Raw genomic sequence first — 17500 nt, 5'->3', positions numbered from 1 at the left:
TTGTTCAAGCTGAGAACAGCGAGCAATCTGATCGCCTGAGATCAGTCGAGTCATATGTAGCGCAGGTATGGGTCACCTTTTGAGCTTTTACGTTTTTTCGGAATCATTTAAGTGACTATAAAATCCTTAAATTGCTGTTTATCGTCTTGGCAACTTCTAAGCCATACATGTATACTTTATCTTTTTGCACGAAATTTTGCGCACCGAGTATTTTGTGTATCAATCCTTGTCGGAATTGTCAGATATGCATTTTATTGTGGAGAGGGATCTTTTCGATGGTGATTGCAATTCAAATCTTGCAATTCCATGTCGTTTAATTTTTTCCAAATCACAACACCCGCAGTAGCCTGCGCACAGACTCTCCGTGCGTCGAATGACGCTCGCTCAACTTGTCTCTCCAATTCCCCAGCTATTGGACGATTAACCGCACGAAGAACTTGTGTGCAGGCTATACCCACAGTAACGACAATTTTATTGACCTCGAACTTATCCCGTCCAATTTCGCTCTATGGGGCTTTTTCATTAAAACGGATATTTTATGCAGCTTGCATTTTGCGGTGTTTGACAGTCATAACAACCGCAAAAGGAATTAAATGTTTTGGTGGAATATAGCATAACACAGAAGTGCGATTCGTGACCGTTCGTTTCGATGTTAGGAAAGAGAACGTGAACTGTATTTTAAGCCTAAATGGGGTCTCCGTTAGGACTGACATCTGTTGTTATTTTTTTATCATATTTCGTTCTTTCTTTTCATGTCGCAGAAGCGAGATATTCTAACACGAACAAAACAAGTACGAGATGCGCTGAGAATCGAAAATGTCAAACTCAGACAGAAATGTGGACTGCTAGGAAACGAGCCCCTGCTCAGGGATTACGAAGAAAGAAAAGAACAGGTATTGTAGCGAAAAACTGCCTTTCCTTGTTGTCTTCTGGAACAACGTGATCCACGTCTAGTATTGGGTCGTTCTCGGGGCTTCTTTCTCTTCCCACGCATCTTTTTTCCAGAGAGCAGTGCATGGAGTTTCCAGTGTGGTGGTCTATGTCTGACAAATTATTGTGGTGTACGATGCCACGTAATCCGAAACCGCCATAAATCAAGTGTACTTTCCGTAGTGATGGAAACCTGGAACGGGAACGTCTTGTAGTGATTTCAGATACTTTCTTAAAATGAACACATATAGTCCAGTAGGCCGAGTTGCTAGAGCTTGGGACGAATTGGACTGCCACAACACTTTTCAAATTGTTTCGTCGCTTTAATCTTTTGACTTCATTCCAGTTGGTTTTAAATTTGACACAGAGGCCGTGAGTTAGCCACTTTGAATACTGGCTAAGGAGAATTGCAACTGAGAAACTCTCAGAAAAAGTCAGTTTTAACAGGTCTCTTTCAGTAACGACATTCAAGCTCCTCGTGCTTTTTGTGTGTAACTTACGCCGTTCTGTTTCGTGATAATGCTATCGCTAATGATAACTTTCCGGGAGTACCCAACATCGGGATGCTATAAAATTTGTCAGAATTACCGAAAATGGTTTCCTCGATGTTTAAAGGCTCGTTTTGTGAGTTTGTAGCTGCTCTACAAATTATCTATCTGCTCAGATGTTCTAGGGGAATTTTAGGACTGTAGAAATTTCTAGGTCGCTTTTTAACCTCGTCCGAAAGTTGTAGCAAGCGTGACGACTTTGATTAAAAACTTGATATTCATTACGTAGTCCTTTTTCTCCCGAAAATTTTCCTTAAAATTGACCAAATGCAAAAATGGCCGCCAACAAATTATTCTTTTGTCTTTGTGTTAATTAGCCTAACTAGCCTCGTTTTACAGCCCAAGTTCTTTCAATTTTACACGTGTTAACGAGGCTAGTTAGGCTAATTAACATAAAAACAAAAGAATAATTTGTTAGCGGCCATTTTTGCATTCGGTCAATGTGATTCTCAAAAAAACTTTGGAGAAAATGATAGAACTTGTAAATCTTCAAATTTTAAGCTATTTGACTATTACTCAGCTCAGTAAAAATTCTAGTGTGATTTAATGTGGTTTCGAAATTCTACGCACTGTTCAGAATTTTTACTGTACGTTTCCGAAATATCGAGGAAGTCTGTTCAGAAAAAATTCTAAAATTTTAGTGCGCCTGGGAAGTCTGAATTCAAATATTCGAAACCGGCTTCTGGCCCACCTTCCTTCCGAACAGACATTTACCGAAATTGCTCTTTGGCTGCCCCTAAACTTTGTCACAGTTTTAAGTTTTTACACTTCTTGTTTTTTAGAGCGGCGAACTACGGGACAAAATTGAACGACTTAAGATGGCTCATGCTGAACTAACAATGAACAGTAGCGGAGTACGGACGAAGATAGAGGGAACAAAACTTGCAGAGAAATAAAATAAGATTGTAATGCTGTTTGAATTTGTACATAGTTAACTGATTCTTTGAATGTAAATTACAGTGCTTAGCTAATAGTTTCATTGTCAGTTGTGTAATATACAAAGAGAAGAATATTTTAAAAACGTTGTCTTGTACTGAACATAAACTTAAGATTGACAAGGTTGACATAACCAATTTATTCGGCGGGCTGTGTTTTATAACATGACGTTGTAAATTTCGTGGAGTGCTTCTCCCCTCGATTCTATTAACACTACCCCTGGTCAAATCCTACCCTCGGCTGGTGTTTTCCCAAGGATTGCGGGGAAACAAGTATACGAGATCCGTGTTGTTGTTTCTTTTTTTAAAGAACATCACACTTCACAGATTCGCTCTGACGAAGGGCTAACGCTCGAAACGTCAGCTTTTAGAATCTCTGTACGGTGGTCAATTTACATTATCAACTCCGTTGATAAACCAAATTTTTGTATACTACTTCCCCACCGACGCAGCACCACAGTTTCTTTAAAAACTACCCTTCATTCACTTCACAGAAGGCCCTGACTCGCGTGGATTAAAAAGGAAAGAAGAGGGGGAGATCTGTGGAATTTATGGCCGACTGGAAAGGTTGTAAATTTTGTCCAAATGGCTGACTCGGCTTACCTGCGTTTCGCTGTAGTTGACGAAGAGACGATAAGGAAATCGAAAACTGCAAATGAAAATGAAAATACAAGAAAAAGTACTAATCTTTGGCTCTCCGTTCTTATGAAATGGGAGGTAGAAAAAAAAACTGACGAGTCTTTACTGAACTTGAGTACAGTAAGGGGCCCAGTTCTCGGCCACTTTTTGTTCAACGTATACTTTTAGCGCCAAAAATGAATCTGAATAAAAAGCAATTGCTTCCAAAGGTAGCTTTATTCCTTGTCTTTTGTCCTGCCGAGTTTTGAGTTTACAGCTACTATATACTGTGAGCAAATCGAGGTGACACGAAGGTAGGTGAATTTGATTTCCACGAAAACGTGTTTGTTTACGGGTACTCGAATTACATGGTCTAATTCAAGTTTGTATTTTATCCGTATAGGAGGCCCAAATAAGCCAATTCTTGGCATAATGAACGTAGAGTGATAAAACTTTCTGTTAAATGTAAACTTTTCCTGGCCTATTTTATTCTTTTACCTAAATTCACCCCTCAATATATCGTTAGTACGTCTGCTTATTTGCCTATTCTCGGCCACCCTGCCGGCCGTCGACAACACTAAAAAATGCTCATAGTTTTGTATGGAGTTTTCTTGTCAAATCATTTGTAAAAGTAAAGCTGTAATGGGGTGGCATGTTCCGGCAGTAGCTATAAATTAAAACTATGAGTTCTGACTTACCGGACCCCGTTTTGAAATACCCAACTCTCTTTCAGCCTCGCTTGCCAGTGTGTTTACGAGAAAAACTAGGTGTGCAAAAAACTTCCATTTCTAACATGAAACAAAATACGTATTGAGAAAAAAAATTGCAAACACTGTGTTTGGGGTCCCCGTGCTACTTTCGATCCAAAGAGGGAGAGATTAATCGGTCCCTGAGCCATACGTGATTAACCCCTTGACTACGGTAGCTCCTCTATTAGTGTAATAAAAACTAAGGATAGTCTATAGTTCTGAATTTTTTTCCTTGTTCTTGTTCATGTGGTAAGCACACTAGTACAGAACGCATGCGCATTCGTAAAATACGTATTGAGAAAAAAAAATTGCAAAAACTGTGTTTGGGGTCCCCGTGCTACTTTCGATCCAAAGAGGGAGAGATTAATCGGTCCCTGAGCCATACGTGATTAATTAACCCCTTGACTACGGTAGCTCCTCTGTTAGTGTAACAAAAACTAAGCATAGTCTATAGTTCTGAATTTTTTTCCTTGTTCTTGTTCATGTGGTAAGCTTACTAGTACAGAACGCATGCGCATTCGTAAAATACGTATTGAGAAAAAAAAAACTCAAAAACTCTGTTTGGGGTCCCCGTGCTACTTTCGATCCAAAGACGAAGAGATTAATCGGTCCCTAAGCCATACGTGATTAATTAACCCCTTGACTACGGTAGCTCCTCTATTAGTGTAATAAAAACTAAGAATACTCTATAGTTCCGATTTTTTTTCCTTGTTCTGTAGCTTGCGAAAAGTCGTTTTTAAAATTGCCAGAGTCACGTAAGGCGCTATTACACTGTGCTATATTTCGCGTCGCGACAACGCCATGACGGGACAAGTTGCATGAAACGTTGCACAATGTAACATACGTTGCAACGGCCCAAAACGTTGCGAGACAAGTTGCAGAAACCGTTGAGGGAAGTAGATCTGAATTGAGTTATACTTTCCGCGCAACGCTCAAGCAACGTTGCAACAAGTTGTTCAAGCATTGCGCAGTGTAAAATCTGTGTGGCACGCATTTTAGCAAATATTTTTGCCGTCATCTGTACAAAAACGCTGTCATATCACCAAATATGAGGTTTTGACAACAACGAGAGGATGCAACAGGGAATTTAATTTACTTTTAATTAAGATGATTTCACTAACATTGACTTCGCTGTCGTTGACCTTTTTCCCGCGTTTTTTTTTTGGGCCGAAAAAAGTTACGCGCGCACTTTCGAGCGAAGAACGTAAGTGTCTGCATGGGCTCCGAGCAAAAAAACAGGCAGGGCTCCAGGATTTCGGGGATCCAGGCTCCAGCAAGGCTCCAGCTAGTGTTACAAACGACAGCGTAGAGCCAAAAAACTGGGAACCATCTTCTGTCCTCGTCCGAACCTGGGGACTAATTAATTCAAGATGGCTTCTAAGTCAGCAGAGATTATAGAAATGTCAGCTGAGAGGTCTCAAGAGAGTTGAGAGGGGAAATGCTTCCTGCAACAGCACTGATGTATGTATAAACTGGGGGCGGACAAGACCTGCTATCGCTGGAGTTTTATGTGCCGACAGCACACAGTACCATGAATGATGATTCACGTTGCCAAACGCATTGGAATTTCGAAATTTGCCACAACGATGATTGAGGCCACAGGTCGAACGTTCTTTACAGCTTCTCACAAGTAGAGTAGATTTATCAGAATTCCGGTCACGGTACGAGGAAAGAAAAATTTCTAAAACCATCGAAAGGTTCACAATTGAGCTTCATATTAATTAGCAGTGATTTACCGTGATCACCACCGACTGAAACCACTCACACAATGACTATACTCTGCGCGCGCTGTTTTGTGGGATACGGTGTTAAAATTGTCTTTCCATCTCCTCGCAATGACGTCACCAGTCACCTTTATGGCAGTAATTGGGCATTTCAACCAAGGTACAGAAACTCCCATTTAAAAAGTACCACAAGCAAGAAATGATTGTATCTCTTAAGGCCCAGGATTTACCTGCGTGAGGACCCAAATGAAACTCTACAGGCTTCCAAGGGTAAGTAATGAAAGTACCATAAATGACCTAATTTACATGTAAACTCAATCTCTATGTGGACAGTAGTTTGAAGTGTTAAAGAATTGTGTATTTGACACATGCTAGAAAACTGACAACGTGAAGTAGGCTGCATCCAAATCCTGTTTAATTAACGGTGGCAAGGAAAGACCGTGGGATCTGGATAGGGCTCCGGGCTCCATGGTGAAATTTGCAGGGCTCTGGGTTCCTGAGCCAAAAATGATCAGGGCTCCAGGCTGTGATATGACCGGGCTCCAGGCTCCCAGGAAAAAAAATTCAGTGCTCCGGAGACCCCCTCCCCCTTCCCTTTGGGACTCTGAGAGGTAAAGGTCTTTACATGCAAAAGGCTGGAGAGTTTTGCTTGACAACAAACTGAAAGAAAGCTTAAATTTTAACTGGCAAATAGACTAAACTTTTACTGACAACTGTCATATTCGAGCCACTGGTTAGCAAACAACCGACAACATGTCTTGGTGGCCTAAACATTCTTTAAACCATTCTAAAACAGTCTTTTTGTGTTATACCTGGCACCAAATCAGCAGATAAACAGCGGGCACAAATTTCCTAAAAAGCTAAGGCCCTGTTTATGTGGAGAGAAGTTGTCCTGGGTAGAAGGGTCACTTGCCTACCCGAGCTACCCAGGGTGAGCCAGGCTACTACCTTTCCTACTTTTCCTCATAAAAAGCGGCGAACTATTTACGTAAAAAAGAAGTAGTTGGCTCGACTAGAAGGGTGATGCGCCTAGCTGGATCACCCTTTTTCGACGATAGGGTCAGCTTCCTAGCCAGGCCATTTTTTCCATGTAAATAATTTCGCTAGCCTAGCAGGGTCAAGCGAGTTCTGTCTTTCCAGTCTCCTGATGATCAAAATTGAGGCAGGCAGCTCTTGACTGGGGCAGAAGGGTCAATTCTTTTCTCACATAAACTGTTGCTAAAGTTGACTCGGCTGGGAGGGTGACACTATTATCCGGCACAATTTTTCTCCATATAAACAGGGCGTAAGGTACTAAGGCTACATAAGGATATTAAAACTAATCATTTCCCATTGGAGTGTATAAACCTATCTAATGCATGATCTCAAATTACTACAATTCATCACAATCGGCAAGAGGAGCCACATGTAGAAAGCTTTTGCCCTGAGGTTATCACTGTTTGCCGTTGATGTGTCGGTCTCCAAGCAACGGCTTGGCTGATTTAGACTGTGGGAGGCCGTTTGTAAATTAATTATTCTAAATAAATTGTCTGTGTCAAATTTTTCATTATTTAAAATGGTTTTATGATATAACCAATTTTGGGTATTGTTTGAAGTTGAAAAAGACATTAGTTGAAATAACCAAATTCTCGTCATTTGCCCCAAATTCGTTCAATCACATTTAACCAGTTTCTCATCCTTTGCCAAAAAGTAGTTATTTGATTCAACAATTTTCTCAAAAATAGTTATTTTAAATATTATTATACCCAATTATTTGATATAACCAATTCACCATCACGCGAGTATTTGATATGAACATTTTTTTGCACTCCGTAAAAAGGTGCTTATTTCATATAAACCGACTGCTCGCCAGCTCCGAAAAAGTGATTATTATAGCAAAACCAACAAAAAATACCAGGTGAGTTTTAGCGTGAAAACGTGATATAGATCACCGTTGCTATAGTTACAAAATAAATCGCGCCTTTCACAGCAAAGTGAAATGGTTTGGCATGAACACGACTTTTTGGTTCGTTCCACTGGAAAATTTCCGGGAGCAGCGGGACATCTCGTCTCGAAAGGTAGCTCTGGACGCGATCCCTTTGGACAAAAATTCCGGTTTGAATTTCCGAAATTTCCAACCGTCAAATGGAACAGAAAATTCCCGGTAATTCCGACATTTTGGAAAAAATGGTCAACTTCAAGGGGTTGACCAAAATTTCCGAAATGAATGTTCCAGAAAAGACTGTTCCAGTATATTCTAGACTGAAAATTTCAGAATTTTTGCCCAAATGGATCGCGCCCTCTGTTTTCCCTTTGGAAACTTTGCGATGGAAATATGTGTTCCATTTACAAGTTTTGAAAGGTCTCATCAGTTTCAGGCTATTCACGGCCATATTTTTAATTTTGGGGCGTAAAATCGCAATCGCCGGGCCGCAAACGGACTTGAGTTAAATGGAACACGAGTTTCGCCCAATGGAGATTTCCACCGAAATTTCCGGAAGTTTTTTTGTAAATGGTAAACAACCCATATTTCACTCGTTCGCTGCGCAATCAAAGAAAGATTTCGTATCTCCGCGCGACCACGTAATATCCTCTCTTTATTTCAAATCAGCAAATTATTGCCACTCGTCCACAAATGGTTATTTGAAACAACCATTTTCATCGCAGTTTTCCGAAAACTGGTTATTTCAAGTTGCCATTTCATCAAATCTCTCCTGAAAATGTTTCTGTTTCCAAGAAAAGGTCTTTTCAGCTTCCGGAAAACTGTCACACCCTTGTCTTTAAAGTGCTACTACGATCAAAAATCACTTCTCGTTTTTTTGTCACATTTCGAAAGTTCTTGTGCTGAATACTCGAAATGGGAGATTTCATGCAATCATTCCCGAGAGAAACACTATTTATTTTGACGGCATTTTTTTTTTCATTTAACGGTCAGCTACGGTGCTTTTAAAGGGACATCTACTTCTTCTCCCCTTTTTCGTGAGAGACAAGTGTCTCTGCTCTCTTTTTGTAATCTTGATTTTGTCCGCCGCTCACTTTTTTTTACTGCTCACTTTTTTTTAGCCCCTCACTTTTTTTTTCGCCGCTCACTTTTTTCCGCCGCTCACTTTTTTTCCGCCGCTCACTTTTTTTCCGCCGCTCACTTTTTTCCGCCGCTCACTTTTTTCCGCCGCTCACTTTTTTTCCGCCGCTCACTTTTTTCCACCGCTCTCTTTTTTTTCCGCCGCTCACTTTTTTTCCGCCGCTCTCTTTTTTTTCCGCCGCTCACTTTTTTCCGCCCGCTCACTTTTTTCCGCCGCTCACTTTTTTTTCCGCCGCTCACTTTTTTTTCCACCGCTCACTTTTTTTCCGCTGCTCACTTTTTTGACCGCTCCTCACTTCCGGCCACGTGAAAGCGAGGCAAACGAGTATCTTTACTACAACATGGCGGACGAAGAGCTGGCATCCGAGGTAGAAAAGGTATAAAACTTCACATTTTGTTGTGCTAGTTTTGACATTCAGATAGGTACATTATGTTCTTTTCAAGTGTAACGATAAATTATGTCTGTTTTATCATAGGTTTTTACTTTTCTGAGGGAAAAAAGAAAAGTGGACTTCGATGTTTGCGATAGGTTTCGGAAAGAAATGGTAAGCCTACGATTTTTGAGTTGAACACCCGGGGTTGAACATAATACCAAATCCCGTAGTGAGTGCACTGTCTTTACTGACGTTCCACTACCTGAAGCCACCCAGAAACATGTAAGGGTAGATCTCCGTTAACAGTTATCATACACGTACTACTACTACTACTACTAAAACTACCACCACCACCACCACCACCAAATTGCTATGATTGCTGGAATATCTGTCTTTGATAGCACAAAACTCAGGGGCACCCAACGAGAATATAGTTAAAAACCACTTAAACATAGCATTGTTAAACGTATTTTAGTCTTTAAACGGTAGATATAGCCATATTTTTATCCCCTAAAAATTTTCCATCTGTTCGGATTCCCTAGCTGAAAGTCTAGTGATCCGAAAATTATAGGGATCAAAACTTACCTTTTCGAAAATTTCAGCCAGAAAAAAGGCTCCCGAAAATTCTAGGTGACCTTTTTAGGGTAAAAATCCGTTAAAAATGGGCAATTACACCATGTTTTAGTTGTTCGAAAATCCTAGGACAGGCAGGCAAGCAAGAAATTTTACAACAAATGTTCCGAAAATTCTAGATCTCAAATCGTCTTCCGAACAGATATTTTCCGAAAATTGACGTTGGGTGTCCCTGAAAACTTTGCCTTTGCTGTTAGTTAAATAAACGACAGGCAGTCTATTGCAAACAGTACTTAGACCACGTGACGTTAGCCAAGGCCATAGTTGTATTCAAGCGATTATGAAAACAGTTTCTAGGAGGTAATGATTTGTCTCCTGACTACAATCTGCGATATACTGCAAACCATAGTTTCTGTTGCCTTTTTTATCTAGAGCCCTTCGAGTAATAACCTAATTAATAATGTAACCTTTAAAGGTAATTGTGTTGTACAAGCAGCTCTTCATTATTATTTTAGTTGTGACCTTTTTGCTTAATTGCCTCTTTATAGATGGATTTCACAGCTATAAGAAGTGCTAGTGATAAAGACTTTGAGGCTCTTGGTTTGAAACGAAGAGGAGATGTGCTTGCTTTGAAATCATTTGTTTCCAGCGGTGGAATAGCTGGGGGAAAAAATGAGGAAAGAAGTGAGAAAAAGAGAAAGCTCTTAGAATTATCTAAACAGCTTGTAAAGAAGTCAAGCAAAGGGAAGGCAAAGACACAGGAAACACCATCATCAAAGGAAAGAAAGCATCCACAGAAGTCTGCATTGAAGAAAATCCAAGTTGGATGGCATCATTACAACGAGGACTTAAAGCGCAATGTTGCTGTTCGCCTAGCAAAAGGAGGGGGCACAAGGGAGTTAATGGTTCCATTATCTACAACAGAAGATGATATGATTGATCTCCTGACAAATGTGTTTTTCCCTGAAGGATATTCAGTGCATGGATACACTCATGAATTAAACTCGCAGACTTTAAGTTTGAAGAAGTAATAGGTGATGAGTTCACATCACTGTCATGTTACATAGCAAAGTACAACTTAAGCAAAGTGAAGAAGTACCTCTTGTCAAGGTGTGTAGACATGAAAGGCATTGAGAAGAAAAAGAAAGTTCACTATGTCAGTGATGATGATGATGATGAGGCTGCTTTACTTACACCTGCTTTTGAGAGCAAGCAGAATACCAGTACATCCTCGACCCCATCAACAGGCCTGTTGGGATCATCTGAGGAGAGAGCAGCTCTAAAGGACAGTCAGTTAATGGAATATCTTGATTCTTTGGAGAAGGATCAAGCAAAGGAATGTGCTGCACAAGAGCAAGCTAGAGAAGAACATGTACAGGCTAGACAGGAGGAACTACTTAGTCTGCGTAGCAGTAGAGCTCAAAGGGTGCCAGCTGAACCAGATGTGTGTGAACCACATATTACAGTGTCGGTGAGACATGTGTCACTAGGTGTCCACACCCGCAGATTCCCCAAAAGGAGTGATATGACATGTTGTGCCATCTATGACTGGGTAGGCTCGCTGAGCCTCACTCCTCAATACTTTACCCTTTCATCCTTCAGTGAACCAGTTGTGAATCCTTCCTTACCTGTTGAGTCAGTGGACCGTGTGATGCTGGCAATGGCAGAGTGCACTGAAGCACCTGCCTATCCAGATGAAGAAGTCTTATTTCAAGGATTTGGAGAAAACCCAGCAGATGCTGATGTTGACTACCCACTAGATGCTACTGTGCCTGATTTAAATATTATTTGCGAAACACCACCTCCATTTTTGATGGCCAATGATGAAATGTGAGTACCTAACATCTATGTGTAATTAACCATCACTACAATGCTTTGTTTTGTTGAGTGGTTATTCACCCTTTGTCTCAATATCTGATTTTAATTTTTTCACCTTGGACTAACCCTTTAACTCCAAATTGCCACTTACAGATTTTACTTTGTCTGGCAATCTTTGCTACCGGTATTCTGTTGTCTTGGCTGTAAATAGGGATAAAAACCCATGTCATTGAGTCAATTGTTTACAACCATATTCCATATTGTATACTTCCTCAGCCATGTACCATAAATGCCAATATTCCTCATAGCCAATTATTGAGATTCTAAGAAAACTAACCTCATTGCGCACATTGCCCTTTCCTTGCTTACTTTTTTTTCTAGTTACAGGAGTTAGTGTATACTAATGTTTGTTCAAAGGGACATGACAGTATACTCATTATCATAAACACGCTCTCCTACCCCTTTGCCATCTTAAAGGCGCTATGTCACGTTATTTTAGGGTTTTTAGCCAAAATCTTGAGTTAATCACGAGTTAAAATTTGAAAATGGCAATGTGGAATTCCTATACTGATAAAATTATCGTTACATCACAAACAAGGTGAATGTGAGCAAAAACGACCATCATCAAGGTTATTTGCCACAAACTTAGAAAACGTCAGGCAGACTTTTTTCAAGATTACCCAAATGCAATCCGTTTCAATCTTGTCCATTTGTGTCCATCCATGCTTCTCTTTTCTTTTGCTGTATTTATTTTATGTTGTTCAACAGTTAAGTGGTTATTGCAATGTATCATTCTACTTTTTGTGCTTTTTGGGTGTCATGAAAATGACATAATTTTGCGTGACATAGCCCATTTAAATGTAAAAATACCTTGAGTTTCTCTATAGACAACTAGTCTCTGTTACTTGTTTAATTTGTTAGCAATGACACTTCCGCAAGTGTGAAGGACACTTTGCAGACAGGTTTCGTAAGCGGCAATGTCGCTGATTGTCCAGGACAACGATTCAGGGAAATGATTAACAACCTCCCCAGTGCAGACACTGAAAGGGGACACCAATTCCTGAAGTAAATATGAATGTGAGGTATCATATAATTAATCTTGATCCACTGCAAGGTCACATGGATGTCTAATAGTTGCAATTAAGTCCATTTTGGAATTTACCTACAGGTAACAAAATACATCTTTGCACATAGTTAGGCTCAATCTAGATTTGTTCAAAACGTCCAATCAGTTCTGTTGCTGTAGTGTCAGCAATGTTAAACATGTACTTTTTTTGTAAGTTTTGATCACTGTTGGGTAATGTGTAGAGTTCCAAGCCATACCAGGGAATTGTGTAGTATCGTTTCAGAAATCGCGATGATACCCGTAACACAATGCAAAATAGGCCTTCTTGATATTTCCTAATATGACATTATTATGAACAATTAATTCACTTTTGATTTATCTGAGAAGGCATAATGAAAGGTGCAGTCCACGCCTGCTTTCCTATTTCCATGCCAGCAGTTGACAGTTATACAGGTAGTTGCCTGCAGAGGAGAGACTATGTTACGTATTAAAATCCTGTCCAGATTGCGTGCTGTGACACCGATATTAGACATGCAAGTACAGTCACCCACTTTGCCCAAGAGTCTCCTTAATAACCTAGGTATTCTTTAATGAAACAAGATATTGTATTGCTAGTTCAAGCAAAATTCTTTTACTGTGTTTTTTCAGGCCTTGACACAAAGGAGAATGAATGCCCTCGAGAAACTTACTGCTGGAGGTGTAACAAACATATGGGTCCACAGAGAAACTGTCATGCTTGATCTTCTCAAACTATATGAAACGTCAGGAGAAATAACACAACGCCTTGCAACCGTTTCCTTCTACGGAGAACAAGGAATGGATCTGGACGGTGTCAAAAGAGAAGCTTATTCGATATTCTGGAGACAGGTCCTACACGAGTACTTCGACGGGAGCTCTACATTTGTCCCGCGAGTCGGCCCAGGCATTGAGGAGTCGACAATGAGAACACTTGGTCAAATCATCAGCCATCAATATGTTCTCACAGGTATATTTCCAGTTCAGATCAATAAGGCCTTTGTTGTTGCTATGCTGTGTGGGCGGCAAGCACTTGTCAACGAAGACCTCGTAGAGGCTTTCCTGGAGTACGTATCGGATAATGAATCCATGGCGTTAAAAGCAGCTCTGGCACAGTCAGAGCAGGGAGGGCTCTCTGATGAATCCTATGGTTTCTTAATAAATTTTTTTAGTGATTACCAAGTGAAAAAGAGGCCTTCGGCCACCAACCTAAAAGCTATTGTGGTCCAAGTGGCCAAAAATGAGTTGCTGTCAAGGCCTGCCATGGCAATGGATAGTATGAGGGAGGGCCTTCGCGACGGTGATTATAAAGATCTGTGGAAGTACTCAAAGGAGGATGTCTTTAAGGTATATGAGGTGATGCGCGTGACGCCACAGCGAGTTCTGTCGATGCTGTCTGAGGAGCCTTCTACACATGTGCACAAGTGCCGTCTACAGATCCTTTCCTACCTGAAGAAATACATCAGGTGCCTTAGCCGAAAGGAGCTTGAGCTGTTTCTTCGTTACATCACGGGGAGTTCCCTGCCAGTTGTCGAGAGTATCAAGGTTATATTTCATGTGAACGAGTTAGGCTGCCTACCCCATCCTATTGCACATACCTGTTCAGCTTCTATTGACCTTCCAGATGGTGGGTATGCAAGTTTTAACGATTTCAGAGTGCAAATGGACTCTCTCCTTAGCAATGAACTTTCATGGAATTTCACGTCAGTGTGAACTCACCCCTGCCTTGAACACAGACTTGTTAATTCTTACGTTCATCGCCTGAAAATGACGGACCGGCTCCGCTTATTTCCCTGCCGTAAACAAGCGATGCCATTTTTGACGGCCGATGCCATTGTTGGTATCGAAGCCTTCTTATTCGGTTAGCTTTCAAGTAATTGTTAGGGTTAGCACCAGTTAAATACTCTAAAATTGCAACATTATAGCCTTGGGTTCGGTAGCGTAGAGGGTAACTTGCATTTGCTCTTAATCCATTGAACGTTCGATCAACTTTTAAAATTTTTGTTTTAAAGTTTTTTGTTATTTCTTTTTTTATTCTACGTGACATACGCTCCTAATCTAGCCCTAGATTAAGTAATTTTTTCCTCATTTACAAACGCCAAAGTTAACAGTCCAAACGGCATCACTTGTTTACGAAAGGGAAAATTGCAGCTTCACAAATATTACAGGTTCGGAATCTTTCATTTGTGATCAATTTGTTGAATTTTGAAACAGTTATAGCGCTCAAGCTTGCGTGATATCGTCTCATTTTAGCCTACTCGGGCTTCGGCCTCGTCCACTAAGTATTAGGCGATATCATGCTCTCTTTCGCTCTATATAACTGTAAGTATTTTCCTTCAGCAGTTCCTTGTTTACGGTAAATACGGTCATGTTTGTGTGTCGTGACAATGAGCCCGTACTCGGCCGGATCTGAAAGCGGCTTAGACCATTAAAGAAACATACGGTTATAATTATCACGACAATTTGGGTTCGAGATTTCTGGCGCTGAGTTTGAGATTCAGTTGGTACAGTACTCGTTAGTTGATGTTGAGCTCGTTTAACTGAAACAAGATTGTTGGTGAAGACCTACGAGTTCATGATCTCGTTTCAGCCAGTGTAGGCGATGTTATTACCCCATTTAATTGCCTCAAGCAAACCTAATGTCAAGGTTTTGAAGACTTGCGTTATACCTCCACTATGACTCATTCGAAATGGAGTGAGTCGTAAGAGTTGTGGTTGTTTTTATACTAATACGCACGTTTCTTATCACTGAATAAAGTGTGTAGTCAATATGTGACAACTGTGAACGTGATCCATTTGGTCTGAGAGTAAACTTTCAACGAAAAATGGTGTTCCTAAGGGACTAGGAGTTTGTGTTTGATTGCAGTTTATCTGACGACCAATACGCAGTGCAATCGTTTTGCCTTGTGAATTGTGTTTGTTTGCCTCCATTCAAATACATTTTATAATAACATAAAGGAGAAAGAAAACAGAACTAATAAATTGTGTTTATCGTCTATTTCTTGCATCGATATTGGGGAAGGATGTTTGGGAAGGGCCCATGGAAGATTTGTGGAAGGTGAGGGTGGGATAATTCTGAGAATTGGTTCATGCTTAGCGTAAGAGTAAGTGGAAATTGTGCAAACAACCAGGCGCTGATTAAGGGTGCCGGGCTGGGCTTTGGATATCATATGAAGCAAGCCAGCTCAAAAGCTGCTTAATCGAGAAGTATCATGAGCACAGTGCCACGCAAGAAATTGGAGCGATCTGGTGATTGTGCTTAAAGGCGCTGTTACACTGTGCAATTTTTCGCGCAACTTGTCTTGAAATGCCAAAAACGTCGCTATACCAGTTGCAGAAACCGTTGCGTAAAGTACAATTGAGTTCTACTTTCCGCAACGGTTGCAACGAATTTTTAAAGCATTGCGTAGTGTAATATCTGTCCCCTGCAACTTGTATCGCTACGGTTTGTGGCAACAGTGTATTCAAATGTTCCCTTATCCTCATGTGATCATGGAAACGTTGCTTAGTGTAACCCCCGTAAAACAACTTGCTTCGTAAGGTGAGAACGTTTGTCGAAATGGCGTTGCGAGACATGCTGCACGCCGGAAAGATTACACAGTGTAACAGCGCCTTAAAGGATACAAATTCAAGGTTAGGAAAATATGTACTTATTATTGCCAACGAGCAAGCCGAGCGAAGACGCGAGGCTTGCGAGGCGGCCAGCTTAATGCCGTGCGAAGTATTGCAGCAGGCAGAAAAATTCTCGATCGTTGTATGAAAAGTGTAATGTAAGGCTGCGTAGTGTAATGTAAGATTCCCTGAAGATTTTAGTAGGTACCAATAAAAGCGAGTGTTTTGATGTGGGATGTCATTAGACAAACTTTCATGACGCGTGTGACTCTTGATGATCTTGTGCTCGGAGGTGAGTGAAAACACATTTTTTCCATTTCCCTGACCATTGTGTTGTGTACACTTGCCGAGCATTGCCCTCCTCCAAGCTACTCAGGGGGCTAGAAAGGGACACGTCTTACAGATGGTGGCTTCCTAAAAGCTGTGTGGAAGGCCCAAAGGTAGAAAGGGTAAAATTTTCACACTTTGAGCAAATGAAAGACATTTTCAGCTACCGGCTATGGTGCAAGATTGACAACCAGGCTTGTGCCCTGGCACGAATCAGACGAATCGCAGGGGTGGGGCTGGGCTCCTTTCATATTCGGCTAAAAAGGGGAAGAAATTCTCCCTTAGCTATGTGGTAACATAAGCAAAAAATAATAATGCATTTCACTTAGGAAATTCCACCACAGGTCGGATTCTTAAGTAGGTTTCACAATGCAACGCTAGGAGTGTCAGGATTCATTATGAATTCGGTCAATTTTAGTTCCACGTTTGTTTTTGTGTTTACCCACACTAACTTAAAGCCTCTGTCAGAATAGAAGCAATCTTTTACACGTCAGCGGAACTCACCCCGTTCTTCTCAAATTCCCTGCTGCCTAAGTACGTGTTCTAATTTATTTCATGGCATGACCAAACTGAGAGGCCATCAAGAAAGTAAGTAGCACGGAATGACCGGCAAATATCAACTAAGAAACTTATCGCACCCTTTTAAAATACCCTTTTCTGCGGACAACAAGATCGAACGCTAACTGTAAAAAAACATTCAATGCCAAGTCTGACTTTGTGATGTTGCTGACTGACTGAGCCGACTATGTTAAACTTTCTTCTGTGGTCAGTTGCCTATGTCATCAATGTGGTCTAAGAGATCAAAGTACAGTTGAAGAGCTTCCTCTGCATTTGTTGGTTGCTCCAAGTCCTCGTCTTCTAGGATCATTTCGGCCAGTTGTTTAAAGTGTGGGGAACAGCCCTTTTCCTGCGGCCGTTCTGCATACATGTCTTCAGCAATTTCAATTTCATCCATGTCGACGGGGCTTGAATAATCTTGTGTAGCTACTGATTCTGGGACAAAGTAAAGAACATCAGGCTTTCCAGAGGGGCATTCTGCATTGACAGATGGTCGGATCCTGTGAAGATTCCATTCCTGGGCCACTTTATGTAGTTCCATTTGAATGACATCCATGAAGCAGAAGTGAAGACATTCCCTTTGTATTACATC

At 40.9% G+C, this 17500-nt stretch overlaps 2 protein-coding genes across 2 annotated transcripts in view; both read left to right on the top strand.

Moving 5' to 3' along the window:
- Positions 1-2536, top strand: part of LOC138060323 (cilia- and flagella-associated protein 184-like) — a 16268-nt gene extending 13732 nt beyond the window's left edge. The window contains exons 13-15 of the mRNA XM_068906069.1: positions 1-65; positions 762-893; positions 2261-2536. The exon at positions 1-65 is cut by the window's left edge and continues 73 nt beyond it. Of these exons, the coding sequence (XP_068762170.1) occupies positions 1-65; positions 762-893; positions 2261-2374 (311 nt within the window). The 3' untranslated portion in view covers positions 2375-2536. The remainder of the gene's footprint in view (positions 66-761; positions 894-2260) is intronic.
- Positions 2537-9045: 6509 nt separating this feature from the next.
- Positions 9046-14548, top strand: LOC138013603 (uncharacterized). Its single transcript, XM_068860701.1, has 5 exons — positions 9046-9110; positions 10061-10529; positions 10580-11342; positions 12252-12297; positions 13045-14548. Exons 1-5 carry the CDS (start codon positions 9108-9110, stop codon positions 14122-14124), a joined length of 2361 nt encoding a protein of 786 aa, XP_068716802.1. The 5' UTR covers positions 9046-9107; the 3' UTR covers positions 14125-14548.
- The last annotated feature ends 2952 nt before the right edge of the window (positions 14549-17500 follow it).

The sequence above is a fragment of the Montipora capricornis genome, chromosome 8 (assembly GCF_036669925.1).
Source record: "Montipora capricornis isolate CH-2021 chromosome 8, ASM3666992v2, whole genome shotgun sequence".
Lineage (NCBI taxonomy): Eukaryota > Metazoa > Cnidaria > Anthozoa > Scleractinia > Acroporidae > Montipora > Montipora capricornis.
This window is presented reverse-complemented; position numbering and strand designations above follow the sequence as displayed.

Coding starts and splice junctions, on each gene's coding strand:
- LOC138013603 (XM_068860701.1), top strand. Junction 10,530..10,579: donor ATTAAACTCGCAGACTTTAA/GTTTGAAGAAGT, acceptor CATGTTACATAG/CAAAGTACAACTTAAGCAAA. Junction 11,343..12,251: donor TTGATGGCCAATGATGAAAT/GTGAGTACCTAA, acceptor TTAATTTGTTAG/CAATGACACTTCCGCAAGTG.